The following is a 13,512-nucleotide window of genomic DNA, read 5'->3' on the forward strand; positions in this document are numbered from 1 at the left end:
CTTCTCTCTCCCTTTCTTCGATCGCGTCGTCGACCTCCAAGACCACAGATGAAAAACAGTTCATACTAACAGTGTTCAGTCTACGACTTCGAGTTCTCTCCGTCCTCGTCTGCCTTCTCCTCCTTCTCCTCCTCCTCCAGCTCTTTCTTCACCTCCCTCCTCGCCAGCGTCCTCCTCCTGTACTTCCTGATCTCCTTATCGATCTCCACCTCCTTTGTCCTCCTCTCTCTCCCCACCAGCTTCTGCAACGCAAACTCCTTCCTCTTCCTCCTCTCCTCGTCCCACTCCTCCATCGAAATCGAATCCTCCTGCTCGTAAAGTCCCTTCAAAACCTGCTCCTTGGCCTTCTCCATACGATCCTGCTCGACAGAAGTCATCGACCGATGACGTTGATCCAGAACCTTGAGGTAGGCGTTCCGAGGTTCATCGTCCATCTTGGAGGCTTTGGTGAGGTAGGCGACGACCAGAGCCTCCTCCCTTCGATCTGCGTCGGGACGGAAGGAGGAGTCGGTGGTGAAGGCTTTGGTTTCTCGGAGGACGGATTGGACGGATTCGATGGTGGTGAGGGAAGAGAAGAAGTTGGGTTCGAAAGTGATTCGGGTTGGGCTGGGACTGGAGTTGGAGGAGGGAGGAGAGGGCTGAGCGAGAGAGGAGGAAGGAGGAAAGGGAGAGAGACGGAGGTCAGCCCAAGCTCCGAGAGAAGAATAACGGGTATCCAGAAGGACGAGAGTGCGGATCTGGACCTACAGGGTGACTTCCGTTGTTGCTGAAGCTGGAAGAAGCGCTTTGGGAGATGGAACGAGCGAGAAGAGAAGGGAGTTGGAAGCGAGGTTGGATCGTCGAAGGAGCTCGCCCTGCTGCTGTAGAGGCGAGGGCTTTGAAGCTCGAGCGAGACCCTGATTGGAAGGCCATGTGGATGAGTGCCGAAGGAGGGATAGGTCCGTATTTGATGCAGAGGCGAAGGAGAGCTAAAAGGGAGGGAGAAAAGAGGGAAGGGAAGGAGAAAAAGGTGAGCTCGAGATTCAAAGGTTTCCTTCCCTCCCCTGTTCCTTGACCCTTTGTCGAACAAATGTGAACCTACATGATCAGAGAGAGTCCCTGGGAGCGTACGAGAGCGGTATGGGAGCTGCAGGCGAAAGGGAGGAAGGAGCGGAGTGGCGGTTTGGCAGAAGGAAGGAAATGTCGGGCTGAAACCGATTTCGTCGAGCTCGTCGGTGTTCCTTCCTCCTTCCTCCTGCCTTAAAACTAGATTTCTTGGTTGAAGATAAGTTGGCAAGGCCTTTGGATGTTCCTCCGCCTCTCTCAAAAGTGAGAGTCCTCTCCTCGAAGGCTGCACTGCGCCCACGGCCGTCTACTTAAGTATGTGCGACTCAGCTCCCTTCATCCCCCCTTCCCTTCTTCGGAGGGAGGGTTTCTGATCGATCTTTGCTATTTGATGAGCTGGCCGTTAATTTCGGAGAGGTCTATCAGAAAGATCGTTGCGATGACAGGAGTTCGAAAAGGACTGAGAGCCGAGAGTTCAGACGCGTCGCGTTGGCGACCTTCGCTCCTCTCTTTTCCCACGGAGCACCTTCGTTGCATTACCTCCTCGCATGATTCGAGAAATTTAAGATCATTTTTTTGCTAGGGTATAACAGGAACCTCCGAACACCCCAATCAAGCCGGTCTAGCTACTTCAAAGAGGAAGGACAGCGACCACTGCAACGACCCACCGACTTTCCTCTTTTGCTGCGACAAGGTGCGAGTGATGGATATAGCTGAAGAAGAGGTAGATTTAGGAGTGAGTACTTTTCCGTTCTAGTCCGAAGACGGTCGAAGAGAGGACAGGATTTCAGGCGAAAGAGGGGAAAAGATGGCTAAACGCGACGCGTCTCGCTCGAGTTCACTCTTGCGGGTCATTTGAAGGAGGGGATCTTCGTTTGGCCTTTCGAGACTGTTGGCTTCCCACAATTCCACGAGGGAAGGCACTTCCTGCTTTCAAGGATCTTTCTCCCTTGAAATCTTGTTCGAAGGAAAGCTCGCTTTGAACGAGTCGAAACCAAGTCGCCGCGTTGAAGAGAAACAGTTCCGCATTTCTTTCGACGCAACGCTCCACTTCTGGAAAATAGAAAGAGGGATACTGACACTCAGATATAGCAGCTACGACTTCGATACATCTCCCTTCTGCTTCTCCTCCTCCATCTCCCTCCTTACCTCCCTCCTCGCGATGGTCATTTGCCTATCTCTCCTCCGATCCCTGTTGAACCTCGCCAACGACGACTTTTTCTTACTCTCCTCCTGCCCCTCTTGTTCCATCTCAGCCACAAAAGCCTCCCGCCTCGCTATGACCTTCGCATCCCACTCCTCTATCGTCAACTCATCGTCCTTCACCACCACCCCTTTCTCGATAGTCCTCCTCGCCTTCTCCTTCCGCCTCAGCTCCTTGTCCGCATTCGAAGACGAGTAGCGCAAGTCCAGATCTCGGAGGTAGGTCCGACGAGTTTCGTCGTCGGAGAGGTTGGCAGCTTTGGTGAGAACGCTGATGATGAAGCCGCGTTGTTTGAGTTCAGGTTCCGAGAGGAGAGCGAGTTCTTGAGGTGGTTTGGAGGTGTGGAGTTGGAGAGTAGAGACGACAGACTCGAGAGTCGTGAGCGAGGAAAACGTGTTGGGTTCGAAGGTGGGGAGGAGGGGTTCGGAGGGAGGGGAGGGCTGAAGGGAGGAGAGAGAGGAAAGCAGAGGTCAGCCAGCTCGAACGCGAAGCTTGCCGAATAGGGTCAGTATTGTAAAAGCGTTGTTGAACTTACTGAAAGACTTCCCTTGCTAGGGGAGGGGGCGGAAGCAGTTTGAGAGATGGAACGAGCGAAGAGGGAAGGGAGTTGAAGGTGAGGTCGGAACGACGAAAGCCCTCGTCCGGCTGCTGTAGAACCGAGAGCTTTGAAACACGAGCGAGACGCTGATGCAAAAACCATGCCGACGAAGACTCAGAAGAGGGTGCTCGAAGTTGAGGGCTGAACGACGAAGAGAAAAGATTGGAAGGAAGGGAGGAAGGAGAAAAGGTGAGCTCGACCCAGAGGTTTCAACCTCTTCCGCAGACTCGATCCGAACATCTTTTGCTAGGGCTTGCACTTACGGGATCAGAAGGAGTTCCTAGGAGCGTACGAGAGTGGTACGTGATCTGTGGGAGGAGCGGAGTGGCGGTTTGGGGCAAGGAAGGAAACGTTCGAGCTCAGACGATTTCGTCGAGCTCGTTCCCTTCCCTTCTTCCTCTTCCTCCCTTCCGACGGCCATCATCGATTCTCAAGACGTGACTAGACAACCCACGCGGCATACGTATAGAACCTCTCTGTAAGTATGACTGACTCGCACGAGCTGGATTTCCACAGAGAAGGGGAATCGACTGTTCGAAGAGGGAAGGCGAGCTCGAGCTCACCATCTTGTTCCCTTCTTCTTCTCTTCAGTCGTCCTTCCCACCTCCTCCTCCGAGCTACACAAGCCAGCCTACGAGTCGCTTCAGATTATGGTCTTCTCCCCTCCAACCCTTGGGTTCGTTAACGCCCTCGCCTCAGCTTCAAGACGAGCTTCGACTCCTCGACCCCGTCACTCCCTCCTCGCTCGTTCCATCTCTCAGCAACCTCCCTCTTCTAGCAGCAGTCCAAACTCGTCTCCCGTGAGCCTGCCATACTAGGTCTGAACGCTTTTTCCCAGTCTAGTCCTGACTTGCATCCTCTCTCCTGTCCGACAGAAATCCAACCCTCCGCCCTCCTCCTCTCCTCTTCCCAAACCTCTACCTTCAACATCAACATCCTTCAAACCTCGTACTTCGACTCAGTTGGAGCTAGACGTCAAATTCTCCTCCATAACCTCCTCGGAAGACTTGGCTGCTCTCCTCCAAGCTGGAAAGGGAGTCAAGGTCGACCTCCTCTCCGAATCAGAACGACGTCGACATGAGACCATCGTTCGGGTTCTCGACAGGGCTTCCGAGATGGACAACGAGGATCGCATAGCTTACTTTAAGAGGGTCGACCTCTATCATTCTCCTCGCACTGAGGTTGAGCTGAGGCGGAGGGAGAAGGCGAGGAGGCAGGTTGAGAGAGGAGTGTGGTTGGAGGATGATAACTTGACAATGGAGGAGTGGGACGAGAAGTGGAGGGTGAAGAGGGAGGGGTTCATGGCTCAGATGGGGGCTGAGTATAAAAGCGCCGAGGTCTCAAGGGTCGATAGGGCATGGAGGGCGGCTAGGGAGGGCACCCTGCTGAGGAGGAAGGCGAGGAGGGAGATGCAGGAAGAGGAGGAGAAGAAGAAGGCAGAGGGAGAAGGTGGGAGCTCAACACCGTAGACAACTATTTTTTGATAGCATTAGCATCCTTGTTCAGTTTTTTCTTGAGCGTTGGTATAAGCGGAAAAAAAGGGAACGATCCGAGACGCGTCGAATTCAACCTCTTCGGCTTTCTCTCTTTTTGCCTCCTCCTCCTCTTCTTCTCCAAAAAAGTGTTCCATACAGTACCCGGAAGCGATACCGACGACTCGAAAGCAGGTTTGTTCCTCTCTTTGCTGATAGCTACCCTCGCGGTCGTCCTCAAAGCGATGAGAACGAACTCGAACGAACGCGTCGTCCCCCCCCTCTCCCTCGCTCTCCTCTCCGCCATCAGCTCTTTCGCTCAAACAGACCAAGACGAGCGATCCGAAATCAAGAAAATAAAGTGAAATCAACAGAGTGTCCGTGGGGAAGAAATAAGGGAGCTATGCAAGTGTGAGGGAAGGGTGAGAAGAGGCGGAGGTGAAGCAAGCGAGGCCTAGCAAGGGTACGAGTACGAGTACGAGTGTAAGGAGGTGAGAAGGGTGATCAAGATGTGTGAGAAGTAAGGAGGTGAGGAGTAGAGAGAGAGAGAGAGGAGGGATGCCGAAGCGAACGAGGCGAGCGACTACGACCGACCGAACGAACGATCCACCAGGAGACTATGCACAAGATCAACGAGGAAAAGAGAAACCAACCGAGCGAACTTCAGCTCCTCTCTCCCTCTTAAGCCAGCAATCAACCACTCGCCCATCCACGAACAAGAGAGCAACGAAAGAACGCGAGCTCACCTTCCTCCTCTCTACACGACTCCTCCCGGGTTGGCCCCTCTCAACCTGATCTTCCCCGATCCATCCTTCAGTCGTTCCTTGATGACAGGAGAGGCAGCTGGGCGGTATTTGAACTCGGGGGAGTATCTGAATGGTGGCAAAGGAGGGAAAGAAAGAAAACGGGGAGGGAGAAAAGGACGGAGGAACGGGTCAGCTTTGGAAGCGAAGAGGTTGGAACGCGGGGGAGGTCGGAGGATGTATATTTCGAGGGTCCTGCTCAAGGCGAGTGGCTCTACAGAGACGACGAAGTAGAGCTCTGGCGAGACGGTAGAACAAGGAAGCAAGGGAGGAAAGAGGAGGTCGAGCTCGCTGTCAAGCTCGCAGCTCCATCCTTCCCTCTTGCCCTCCTTTGTACATCTCCTCCTACAACAAGCTGGTTTTAGACATCCTTCTGACCCCTTATACCATCTCCGACCTTTGCCTGAGCTGTACAGAGCGAAACGAGCTCGAAACTCACCTCTTCGCATGCACCACCTCCGCGCCATACCTCTCCTTCAAACCCTCGTTGAACTTTGCCCTCCCATCGTGAAGTTTCCCTCCAGCAGTCGTCCCTTTCCCATCTCCTAATCCTCCAAGATGGAACGCAAGATAGAAGAGCACGGCGATGAAAGCGAGGAGGAGAGCTCGTTGCCAGGAAGGGACTTGAGGTCGCTCGAACGAAGTCGTGGCTGGAGGAGGACCTCGTCGCCGAGGAGCAGGAGGAAGAGTAGAAGTTGAAGAGCGAGGAGAGGAAGGTGGGGAGGAAGAGGGAACGGGAGCGTAGGTGTTTTCGGTGGGAGACATGGTGATCGTTTGAAGGAAAGGAGAGGGGAGAGGGGAACGAAAGGGAAACGACGTCAAGACTTGGTCGACGAACTCTCAACTACATCCCACCCCTTCCCTTCCCTTTCTCTTTATCTCTTCAAAATGGCTCCTCAGATCAAGCCCGTAGTGTCGGCTCCTCTCGGTGAGTCTCGATTTGCGAATTGGAGGAAGGAAGAGGGAGGAGCGGAGAGCAAAGGAAGGGGACGAGCGAGCTGACCTTCTGTCCTTCGTTTCCTTTCCTCTCCAGCTGGTTGCTGTATCATCCTCTCCATATTTGGAGTGGTCATTCTCTCAGGTAAGTCTCTATCTCTTGATGTGTACCTTGACCCAGCTCTCGAAAGACGACCCGAGCAAGCGAGAGCTGACCTCTCCCTCCTTCCACGGTCCTCCTCGCTTCCTTCCCTTCCATCTTCAGTGGTTCGTCTCCGATCTCTTTGCTCGTCTAGTCTCACACAAGAGGTTCGAAACTCGAAGCTGACTCCTCTCCTCCCCCTGTACTCCGTTTCTTCCTCAGTTCGGATGTGAGCTTGCCTCCTCCCATCGCTTGAAGCCGACGACCCTCTTCCAACGCCTCCTAGCTCTACATCGAGCTGACTTTCCCTCCTTCTTCGTTTGCTGGTTAACAGGGTGCTTCGACCACAACGTCGAGGCCGTCATGGGAGCGACCAAGGACCCCGAAGACGGACATACCGTGAGTCGAATCGTTCAGCTCCCTCCCTCCCTTCCCTCTCCTCAACTCGACCTTCCGTTCGAGCTCAATCTCGTCGGGAACAGCGTACTGAGCTCTCTTCTTTCTTTGATGGGATGATGGTACTACAGGTCGCCGTGACTTGCTACTCGGCAGCAGCCATCTACGTCGCTTTCATTCTCTTTTGCGGTTGCCAGGTTCGTTTCCAGCTCGGAGATCCGAGGTTCTGCTCTCTTCGATCTCCCTTCGCGTCACCTCCCTTCCCATCCTCCCCGTCGTCCTCTTCGACAACTCTCCCTCTCGGCACACCCGCCTCAGCTCCTCTTATTTCTCGTTAGGTTCGCGGAATGAAGCAGGAACTGACTCTCGCTTCTTCTTCTTCTCTCACTTCTCCCTCCTCTCCCTCTCCCTCTCCCTCACCTCCTCTTAATCCTACCTCCCTCCCTCCCTCCCAACAGGTCTCGATCCATCGTCGCTACCCTCGAGGATCCGTCCAACTTTAGAACCAACCCCCGTTTCATTTCCCAACACCAGCATCCCATCCAGTTCCTTTCTTTCTTTCTTTCTCCCGCTCTCTCTCGACTCGGACGCCCAACCCAACCCAAACCTCAACTCAACTCCTCTTCATCGCATTCAAACGAGACTGCACCACATCTCTTCCACCAACGTGGATCTCATCATCGCTGCCCCATCTCTGGGAGTCCACAAGGTCGGTCGGAGAGCCGGGTTGGGTTGGGTTGGGTTCGAAGAGGGACGGGAGGGAGACGGGTGGATGGACGGGGTATCGATTGTAATGATTTAGACCCGACCGACGAACACACCGTTGTGAAGTAAACGAAAGCAGTCTGAGCAGTGGGTGGGGGGTCCAGGAGTTTTCGAAGAAGGAGGAGGAGGGGTCGAAACGTTCGACGCGCGTCCTGCCTGCTTCTCTCTCTCCCCCTTCTCTCTTTCTCTCTCTCTCTCTCTCTTTCCAACATCAAACCCAGCAGGAATCAAAACAACCCTCCTATATCAAACCCATCCCAACCCTTCCAACCCTTCGAACCAACCCAACCTGCGAAAACGAACCAACGAAGCTGAGATACGAGAGATGCAAGAGCAAAAAAAGCGCATCGGATGTTGGAACCAGATAAAGGCTAAAGGATGGGGGAGCGAGGCGACGAGAAGAGTGTGTAGGTAGATACTAAGAGAAGAAAAGCTGAAAGGCGTGCATGAGAAGGAAACGGAACGGGCAGGGGAAGATCTAAAACGAAACGCAAACGGGCGGGGTTTGGATTTACTGCTGCTTGCACCTGGTGAGACGAGGAGGGAACGAAAGAGGGAGAGAGAGAGAGTGTGTCAGTTAGGAGGGAGAGGGAGAGAGAGAGAGGGACGAGAGGTGGGAAGGGAGAGGGAAGAGGCAGCGGGGAAAGACTCACTCCTGAGGATCCTCAGCTCCAGCGACCTTGTTTCCTCGACGAGGGGGTGCCTCGTCGTCGTCCTCGTCCTCATCCTCGTCCTCCTTACGAAGAAAGAAGAAAGCGAAGGGAAAGGAAAGGAAAGGGGGGTCAGGGATCGTTCGGGTTTGAGTTGAGACGCGTCGTTTGCCCTTCCAAGCTCTTCTTTCTCAAACGCGAACGGAAACTCACATCGTAGTCATCCTCCTCGTCGAAATCACCCTCGGATCCCTCGTCCTCGTAACCCAGGTTCTTGCCGAGGAAGAAGTCGACGGCTCGGCTGAAAGAGATCGAAGAAGAAACATAATCAAAGCGACAGTCAGCTTACAGCACCTCTCCCTCCACACACACCATCCTGTCCCTCACAAAGCACCCCCTTCTGCAGAAAGAAAGAAAGAAACTCACGGAATGATCCTCTCCTTGAGATCCTCTCCAATCTGGTAGTCCAACTCGAGCCTCTCGTCCAGGGCCTCGAGCTCCTCCTCGTCGACGTCTCCGGCCTCGAGCGACTCCATGGTAGGTGGGGAAGGAGGGGAGAAGAAGTTGAAGAACGAGTCGGCGGGGATGACCTTCTTGATGATTCGGGTCTTGTTGGTGGCTTGAGAGAGGGAAAGGAAGGGAGGGAAGGAGGTGAGCTTCGGTGCGAACGTGGGTTCAGATGGACGGAGAGATGGGGTGGGGACGAACTCTTGTTCCTCTGCTTCTTGACCTCGACGGTCTGGTTGAAAGAGGAGGTGAAGAGAAGAAAGGTCAGCTCGGACGAAGCGAATGACACCGAGATTGACTCGTCTCGAACACTCACCTTGGTAAGATCCTGATCGGCCTTCCAAGTGATAGCAGTTCCCTCAGCTCGCTCGTAGACTATAAATCCCCAAACCCAAAAGAGTCAGCTCTCTCTCTCTCTCTCCTTCTCTCCCTTCTCCTCCTCAACCTTCACGAGCAAGAGCGAGCGACCGACTCACCGAAGTCTCCTCCGTACCCGACCTCCTCCTGGTAGTAGTAGGTCTTCTCGAGCTCGGCGTTCTCGAAGAACGCGTTGGGTCCGAACTTGAAGACGAGCTTGAATCCAGGCTGAGCATCCTCGAGGTAGGCGAGCTTGATGTCGGTCAAGGACTCGAGGGCCTTGGAGGGGGGGCGAAAAGGAGGATGGAAGGTCAGCTCTCTCTCTCTCTCCTTCCTCCTCCGTAAAGCGAGATTGGAAAGCGCCACGACTCACCTCCTCGTCCCTCTCCGTGATCAAATCAGCGATACCCTGGTGGTTCTGCAAAGCAGTAAGCCAGAACTGAGGGATTCCCTTGATAGCGGCGGACTCGTCGTCGTCGTCCTCGATCTCGGAAACCCTAGCCTCGTCGTCCTCGTCGTCGGAATCGGCAGCCTCTCCAGCGGCGATCTCCTCAGCGGTAGGCTCGGCCTCTCCAGAGATGATGGCGGATCGTCGAGAGTAGAGGGGAGCGTACTTGGTAGCGAACTGAAGAGATGGAGGGCGGGAAGGGAGAGAAGGAAAGAAGGAAGGAAGGAAGGGAAGAGTCAGCGACGCGTTTGACGGTCAAGGAGCGATATGGATGGGAAGCTAGAACGAGGCTCTTGAGGCCTCGATTCTAGCTTCCTCTGAGTGCTCTCTATAGGCGGAGAAACGGAGACGGCACCTTCTTCTCCAAAGCGAGGATCTCGAGCTGGAACTGGGTCTCGATCTTTGCGTGCTCGACCTGAACTCCCTTGAGTCCGTTGATTCGAGTTCGAACGGCAGCGGGGAGGCTATACGAAACCAGGCAAACCAAGGTCAGCTCTCTCTCTCTCTCTCTTCCCTACTTCCTATCCTCTCGAAGAAGGAGGTTCGCGAACTCACTTCTCGACGTAGCCTGAGGATTTCCCAACGAGGCCCGAGAGCTTGGACTGGACGAGAGCGGCGAGAGCGGGGTTCTGAGAAGAGGAGCGAAAAAGAGAGGTGGGTGGGTGGTCAGTTTGATGTGTAGAGGAGAGGAGAGAGAGAGAGAGAGAGTGGGAGAGAGCCGGAAGAGATCGGGTTGGGGGAGAGGGAGAGGGAAGGAGAGGGAAGGAAAGGAGGTTGAGCTCGTTTGTCTCCTTCCTTTTTTGAACACTCACGTTAGCCAACATGGAAGCCGGAGTCTGCTCTTCGTCATCCTCGCTTCCTTCCTCGGCGACGTCCTCGACCGTAGGCTGGGTCGATCCAGGAGCGGTCAGGCCAGGAGAAGCGAACGAGTTGGCGGGAGTTTGGGGAACACCGTTCGCTTTCGAGGGGATGTTAAGGGAGGAGGACATGCTGTTAAAAGGGTTGATGTCAGTGTATGCGTATAGGAAGGAGGAGTAGGGGAAAGAGAGAAGAGACGTACGTGAGAAAAAGGAAAGGGAGGGAAGGGGAAGGTGGTGGTGGAGGAGAGAAAGGAAAGAAGAGGGAGCTCTGACCGTCCCCACCACACTCGACACTTTTTGATGAGGCGCAGTGAAGGGCAAACGCGTCCGATCCGAGAAGAAGAAGAAAATTACTCAGGGTTTACAAAGAGCGTGCCAGAGTCGAGAGAGGTGATATGTTGAGTCCTTTTCAAGTCCCGAGAAACTTCCAGGCTGAAGCCAGCTAGCTCGAAAGGGGGAGGGAAAACGAGAACAGACGAGACGCGTTCGAGGTCAGCGAAGCTTCGCCCCTCCGTAGGAGTTCGAAGTCGTCCTGCCTCTCCCTCTCCCTCTCACACCGCCAACCCCTCTGTCTGTCTCGCACTCGCCCATTTCTCTTCTTTTGCCGTACTCTTCCCTCCTCTCTCTCTCTCTCTCGTCCTTCTCTCTCGTCCTTTTGCGGTTGATTCCAAACTCGCGAACGATCACACCAAAGGGCCTAGTCTATAAACGATAAATCTCCAAGTTCCGAGACCCCTCCCACCCACTCCAAAAACTGGCTGCCGGAAAGGGAAAGGGACGAGACGAGACGCGTCGATTGCGGAAGGTCGAACGAACGACCTTCTGCTCCCCTCTCTTCTTTGCACAAACTCGCTCGATCAACCCAACCAATCAAGTCAGAAAAGAAGAAAAGGAAAAGATTTGGCATAGGTCTCGTCGCTGTTAGATAACTCAACGGGAAAAAAAAAGAAGAAGAAAGAAAAGAAAAGAAAAGAAAAGAAAGAAACCCCACGACTCCTTCCACCTAAACCCCAAAGACGAACTCGAAAGAAGGAAGTGTAGAAAGAGGGCATAAAAGGGGACGGGCGGAGGTTTTGGTTTGGTCGATAGACTAGTCTAGTCGAGAAAGAGCTCAAGCAAAAGGGAAAAGAGGATCCTCGAGGTGAGGAGAGAGCGAGAGAGAGAGAGAGAGAGAAAGAGAGAGAAAGAGCGAGAGGAAACGCAAGGACAAACAGAACTGAGACGGAAGAACTGAAGAACTGAAAAAACTAGCTAGCAAAGGAACGAGAACGACGAGAACGAGAACGAAACGAAGGACGAGCGACGAGAACGAACGAGCTCAAACGACCGACCCAGCCTCGAAACCAAAGTGCTCCATCGCTCCCAACCCCAAAGCCCAAGCCAGTCCCACCTCTTCCTCCAACTGGGAGGTCCCCTCCACCACCTCGACCTCGACGCCTCGTCGCTGTCGTTTCCTCCTCGGCTCTCCCTCGTGCTGCTCGTGCTCCGACTGCTGATCCTCCTCCGTCCCCATCTCGGATTCCTCCTCGGACGATCCCGAGGACTCCTCCTCCTCGATCGATGCCGCCGACGCAAAGCTCGAAAGCGACGTGAAGACGGATCGGAGTCGAGGGAGGGGAGCGACGGGGATGTTGTTCGAGTCCAAGTCCAGAGAAGGGAGGGCAGGGGAGCAAGGGAAGATGCCTCCTCCTCCGTTGAGAGTGATGGAAGGGAGGGAGTTGGTTCGGCTCCATGAAGAAGAAGAGGAGGTGGTCGTCGAGGTGGAGGAGAGGTTGTCCGCTCGAGAGGAAGGGACGAGTCGAAGCGAAGGGAAGACGTTGTTGGACGACGACGAACGACCTCGTTTGAGACGTTGGATAGGCATGACCGACGACGGCGAGGAGGAGGAGGAGGAGGAGGAGGAGGAGTGTCGAACTGGACCGATAGGGATGAGAGGTGGAGCGTTGGCTGCTAGTTCCAGATCGACGGCGGCGTTGAAGGTTCCAGGCTCACGTCCGACCCAGAGGGCCCATCCGAGGAGGTCTCCGAGAGCGGTTTCGCCTTGGGAGATTTCTCGGACCTGATGGTATCAGACGAAGATCGAAGAAGAAGAAGAAGAGAGGGAAGAAAGCCGAAAGAGTTCAGAAATGAAGATGGGCGGGGATGGCCGACGCTTGAAACGAAACGAATCCTCACCTGAAGTCCACTGACTTTGCCCCAAGCTCGATTGCTGTAGACTCGGTCGTGAAGGAACTTGTTGGCGAGGATGAGAGAGGAGAGGAACGTCCTTCTCGGGCAGGCGAGGGTTGACTTCCTCTCCTGACCAGGAGGGAGGAGGGTCGCAGCTCGCTGAGGAAGGAAGGGACGAGTTCGACGTCAGACGACGATGAAAAGGGAAGGAGGAGAGGGAAAGTGGGGAGACCGACCTCGAGGTAAAGACGAGCAGCTCGAAGGGTAGCGCACGATGATCGACTTCGACGAAGGATCTCGTTGACGAAGGTTCGAAGAGGGACCGCGTCGTGGTCCGAGTCGGAGGAGGAGGACGTTCCAGAGTCGGAGGAGCAGGTGGTGGTGGTGGTGGTGGAGACGGGAGGAGTGAGAGCGGCGAGGGAAGAAGGTGCGGAAGGCCAGACGGAGAGAAGGAGTTCGAGAGTGGAGTCTTATAGGACACCAAAGGGAGAAGGAGGTGGTGAGCTTTGGGAACCAAGACTCTTGGGAGAGACGACGCGAGGGTACTCACCAACCAATCGATCTGCCTCCTCTTTTTTCCCACTCCTCTCGCTGACCATCTCTGATCCTGATCTACTCTCTACCTCTTCATCCGAGGTTGAGGAGGTGAGGTTGAGGAGGGAAGGTCGATTGGAAGTTGAGGAGGAGGAGTGGTGGAGGGTGAGGTTGTTGAAGTCGTTTGGGTTTGGAGGAGGAAGAGGACGAGCATGAGCAGGGAACCGTCCTCCTACGAGAGGAGGGACGGTCAAGGATTCGGATGTAGATGGGACTGAGGATCTCCATTGATCGATATTGATTCGGTGGAGGGTTGGGGACATGGTTGGTGGATGGGAAGGGACCTTCTTCTAGGCCGAGCTTGGGTTGTTTAGGGCTAGGGCGTAGGTGGAAGGGGAGAGCGAGGGAGGAGGTGGGTGTTTAACGGGAGGTAACAGGATGGGGTCGGGAGGTGGACAGGTTGAAAGAGTGGTGGAGGTTGAAAGGGAAAAACGAAGAGTTGAAGTTCGAAGAGGGAAGGAGGAGGGTTGAAGTGGTGGCGGGCTTTTTGTTGAGAAAGAGAGGACCAGACTTGTATGGAGTCTGGAAAGACTGGAGTTTTTTTGATAGAGAGACCGAAACTGGGAG

General features: G+C 54.5%; 7 protein-coding genes across 7 annotated transcripts; 2 read left to right on the top strand and 5 right to left on the bottom strand.

The window, feature by feature from the left end:
- Positions 1-45: 45 nt before the first annotated feature.
- Positions 46-1,258, bottom strand: BDY24DRAFT_115570 (uncharacterized protein). The gene is made up of 3 exons (XM_076635897.1): positions 1,082-1,258; positions 748-968; positions 46-638 (listed from the first exon to the last, which is right to left on the bottom strand). The coding sequence occupies exons 2-3, from the start codon at positions 910-912 to the stop codon at positions 81-83; spliced, it is 723 nt and encodes a 240-aa protein (XP_076495118.1). The 5' UTR covers positions 913-968; positions 1,082-1,258; the 3' UTR covers positions 46-80.
- An 837-nt stretch (positions 1,259-2,095) lies between these two features.
- BDY24DRAFT_115580 (uncharacterized protein) lies at positions 2,096-3,238 on the bottom strand. The gene is made up of 3 exons (XM_076635898.1): positions 3,110-3,238; positions 2,784-2,987; positions 2,096-2,688 (listed from the first exon to the last, which is right to left on the bottom strand). Exons 2-3 carry the CDS (start codon positions 2,946-2,948, stop codon positions 2,140-2,142), a joined length of 714 nt encoding a protein of 237 aa, XP_076495119.1. The 5' UTR covers positions 2,949-2,987; positions 3,110-3,238; the 3' UTR covers positions 2,096-2,139.
- Positions 3,181-4,352, top strand: BDY24DRAFT_394057 (uncharacterized protein). Its single transcript, XM_076641131.1, has 3 exons — positions 3,181-3,324; positions 3,438-3,646; positions 3,722-4,352. Exons 2-3 carry the CDS (start codon positions 3,497-3,499, stop codon positions 4,313-4,315), a joined length of 744 nt encoding a protein of 247 aa, XP_076495120.1. The 5' UTR covers positions 3,181-3,324; positions 3,438-3,496; the 3' UTR covers positions 4,316-4,352.
- Positions 4,353-5,075: 723 nt separating this feature from the next.
- On the bottom strand, positions 5,076-5,886 carry BDY24DRAFT_416517 (uncharacterized protein; the record flags this gene model as incomplete). Its single annotated transcript, XM_076643595.1, has 2 exons — positions 5,076-5,190; positions 5,561-5,886. The coding sequence occupies 2 exons, from the start codon at positions 5,884-5,886 to the stop codon at positions 5,076-5,078; spliced, it is 441 nt and encodes a 146-aa protein (XP_076495121.1).
- An 18-nt stretch (positions 5,887-5,904) lies between these two features.
- Positions 5,905-7,463, top strand: BDY24DRAFT_394063 (uncharacterized protein). The gene is made up of 6 exons (XM_076641132.1): positions 5,905-6,049; positions 6,155-6,202; positions 6,323-6,324; positions 6,422-6,598; positions 6,727-6,792; positions 7,054-7,463. The coding sequence occupies exons 1-6, from the start codon at positions 6,010-6,012 to the stop codon at positions 7,096-7,098; spliced, it is 378 nt and encodes a 125-aa protein (XP_076495122.1). The 5' UTR covers positions 5,905-6,009; the 3' UTR covers positions 7,099-7,463.
- Positions 7,464-8,002: 539 nt separating this feature from the next.
- Positions 8,003-10,630, bottom strand: BDY24DRAFT_115777 (NAP domain-containing protein). The gene is made up of 9 exons (XM_076635899.1): positions 10,383-10,630; positions 10,135-10,312; positions 9,878-9,951; positions 9,678-9,786; positions 9,248-9,499; positions 8,994-9,153; positions 8,834-8,892; positions 8,719-8,749; positions 8,003-8,629 (listed from the first exon to the last, which is right to left on the bottom strand). The coding sequence occupies exons 2-9, from the start codon at positions 10,309-10,311 to the stop codon at positions 8,433-8,435; spliced, it is 1,059 nt and encodes a 352-aa protein (XP_076495123.1). The 5' UTR covers position 10,312; positions 10,383-10,630; the 3' UTR covers positions 8,003-8,432.
- A 631-nt stretch (positions 10,631-11,261) lies between these two features.
- BDY24DRAFT_115866 (cyclin family protein) lies at positions 11,262-13,396 on the bottom strand. Its single transcript, XM_076635900.1, has 5 exons — positions 12,902-13,396; positions 12,588-12,820; positions 12,358-12,510; positions 11,807-12,241; positions 11,262-11,619 (listed from the first exon to the last, which is right to left on the bottom strand). The coding sequence occupies exons 1-5, from the start codon at positions 13,206-13,208 to the stop codon at positions 11,434-11,436; spliced, it is 1,314 nt and encodes a 437-aa protein (XP_076495124.1). The 5' UTR covers positions 13,209-13,396; the 3' UTR covers positions 11,262-11,433.
- Between the last annotated feature and the right edge of the window lie 116 nt (positions 13,397-13,512).

This window comes from Mrakia frigida (genome assembly GCF_051309035.1).
Source record: "Mrakia frigida strain ATCC 22029 unplaced genomic scaffold BDY24scaffold_22, whole genome shotgun sequence".
NCBI classification, from domain to species: domain Eukaryota; kingdom Fungi; phylum Basidiomycota; class Tremellomycetes; order Cystofilobasidiales; family Mrakiaceae; genus Mrakia; species Mrakia frigida.

What these genes read in the sequence shown, in the direction of transcription:
- BDY24DRAFT_115777 (XM_076635899.1), bottom strand. Translation starts at nt 10,311, where the DNA reads ATGTCCTCCTCCCTTAACATCCCCTCGAAAGCGAACGGTGTTCCCCAA. An exon ending in CGGCTTCCATGTTGGCTAAC is followed by an intron (nt 9,952 to 10,134) that starts GTGAGTGTTCAA and finishes TCCTCTTCTCAG; the next exon opens with AACCCCGCTCTCGCCGCTCT. An exon ending in CCGATCAGGATCTTACCAAG is followed by an intron (nt 8,750 to 8,833) that starts GTGAGTGTTCGA and finishes TCTTTCAACCAG; the next exon opens with ACCGTCGAGGTCAAGAAGCA.
- BDY24DRAFT_115866 (XM_076635900.1), bottom strand. Translation starts at nt 13,208, where the DNA reads ATGTCCCCAACCCTCCACCGAATCAATATCGATCAATGGAGATCCTCA. An exon ending in GGAGGCAGATCGATTGGTTG is followed by an intron (nt 12,821 to 12,901) that starts GTGAGTACCCTC and finishes GTGTCCTATAAG; the next exon opens with ACTCCACTCTCGAACTCCTT. An exon ending in GCAAAGTCAGTGGACTTCAG is followed by an intron (nt 12,242 to 12,357) that starts GTGAGGATTCGT and finishes TGATACCATCAG; the next exon opens with GTCCGAGAAATCTCCCAAGG.
- BDY24DRAFT_115580 (XM_076635898.1), bottom strand. Translation starts at nt 2,948, where the DNA reads ATGGTTTTTGCATCAGCGTCTCGCTCGTGTTTCAAAGCTCTCGGTTCT. An exon ending in CTAGCAAGGGAAGTCTTTCA is followed by an intron (nt 2,689 to 2,783) that starts GTAAGTTCAACA and finishes TCCTCCCTTCAG; the next exon opens with CCCTCCCCTCCCTCCGAACC.
- BDY24DRAFT_394063 (XM_076641132.1), top strand. Translation starts at nt 6,010, where the DNA reads ATGGCTCCTCAGATCAAGCCCGTAGTGTCGGCTCCTCTCG. An exon ending in CGTAGTGTCGGCTCCTCTCG is followed by an intron (nt 6,050 to 6,154) that starts GTGAGTCTCGAT and finishes TTTCCTCTCCAG; the next exon opens with CTGGTTGCTGTATCATCCTC. An exon ending in ACCCCGAAGACGGACATACC is followed by an intron (nt 6,599 to 6,726) that starts GTGAGTCGAATC and finishes ATGGTACTACAG; the next exon opens with GTCGCCGTGACTTGCTACTC.
- BDY24DRAFT_115570 (XM_076635897.1), bottom strand. Translation starts at nt 912, where the DNA reads ATGGCCTTCCAATCAGGGTCTCGCTCGAGCTTCAAAGCCCTCGCCTCT. An exon ending in GCAACAACGGAAGTCACCCT is followed by an intron (nt 639 to 747) that starts GTAGGTCCAGAT and finishes TCTCTCGCTCAG; the next exon opens with CCCTCTCCTCCCTCCTCCAA.
- BDY24DRAFT_394057 (XM_076641131.1), top strand. Translation starts at nt 3,497, where the DNA reads ATGGTCTTCTCCCCTCCAACCCTTGGGTTCGTTAACGCCCTCGCCTCA. An exon ending in GCAGTCCAAACTCGTCTCCC is followed by an intron (nt 3,647 to 3,721) that starts GTGAGCCTGCCA and finishes CCTGTCCGACAG; the next exon opens with AAATCCAACCCTCCGCCCTC.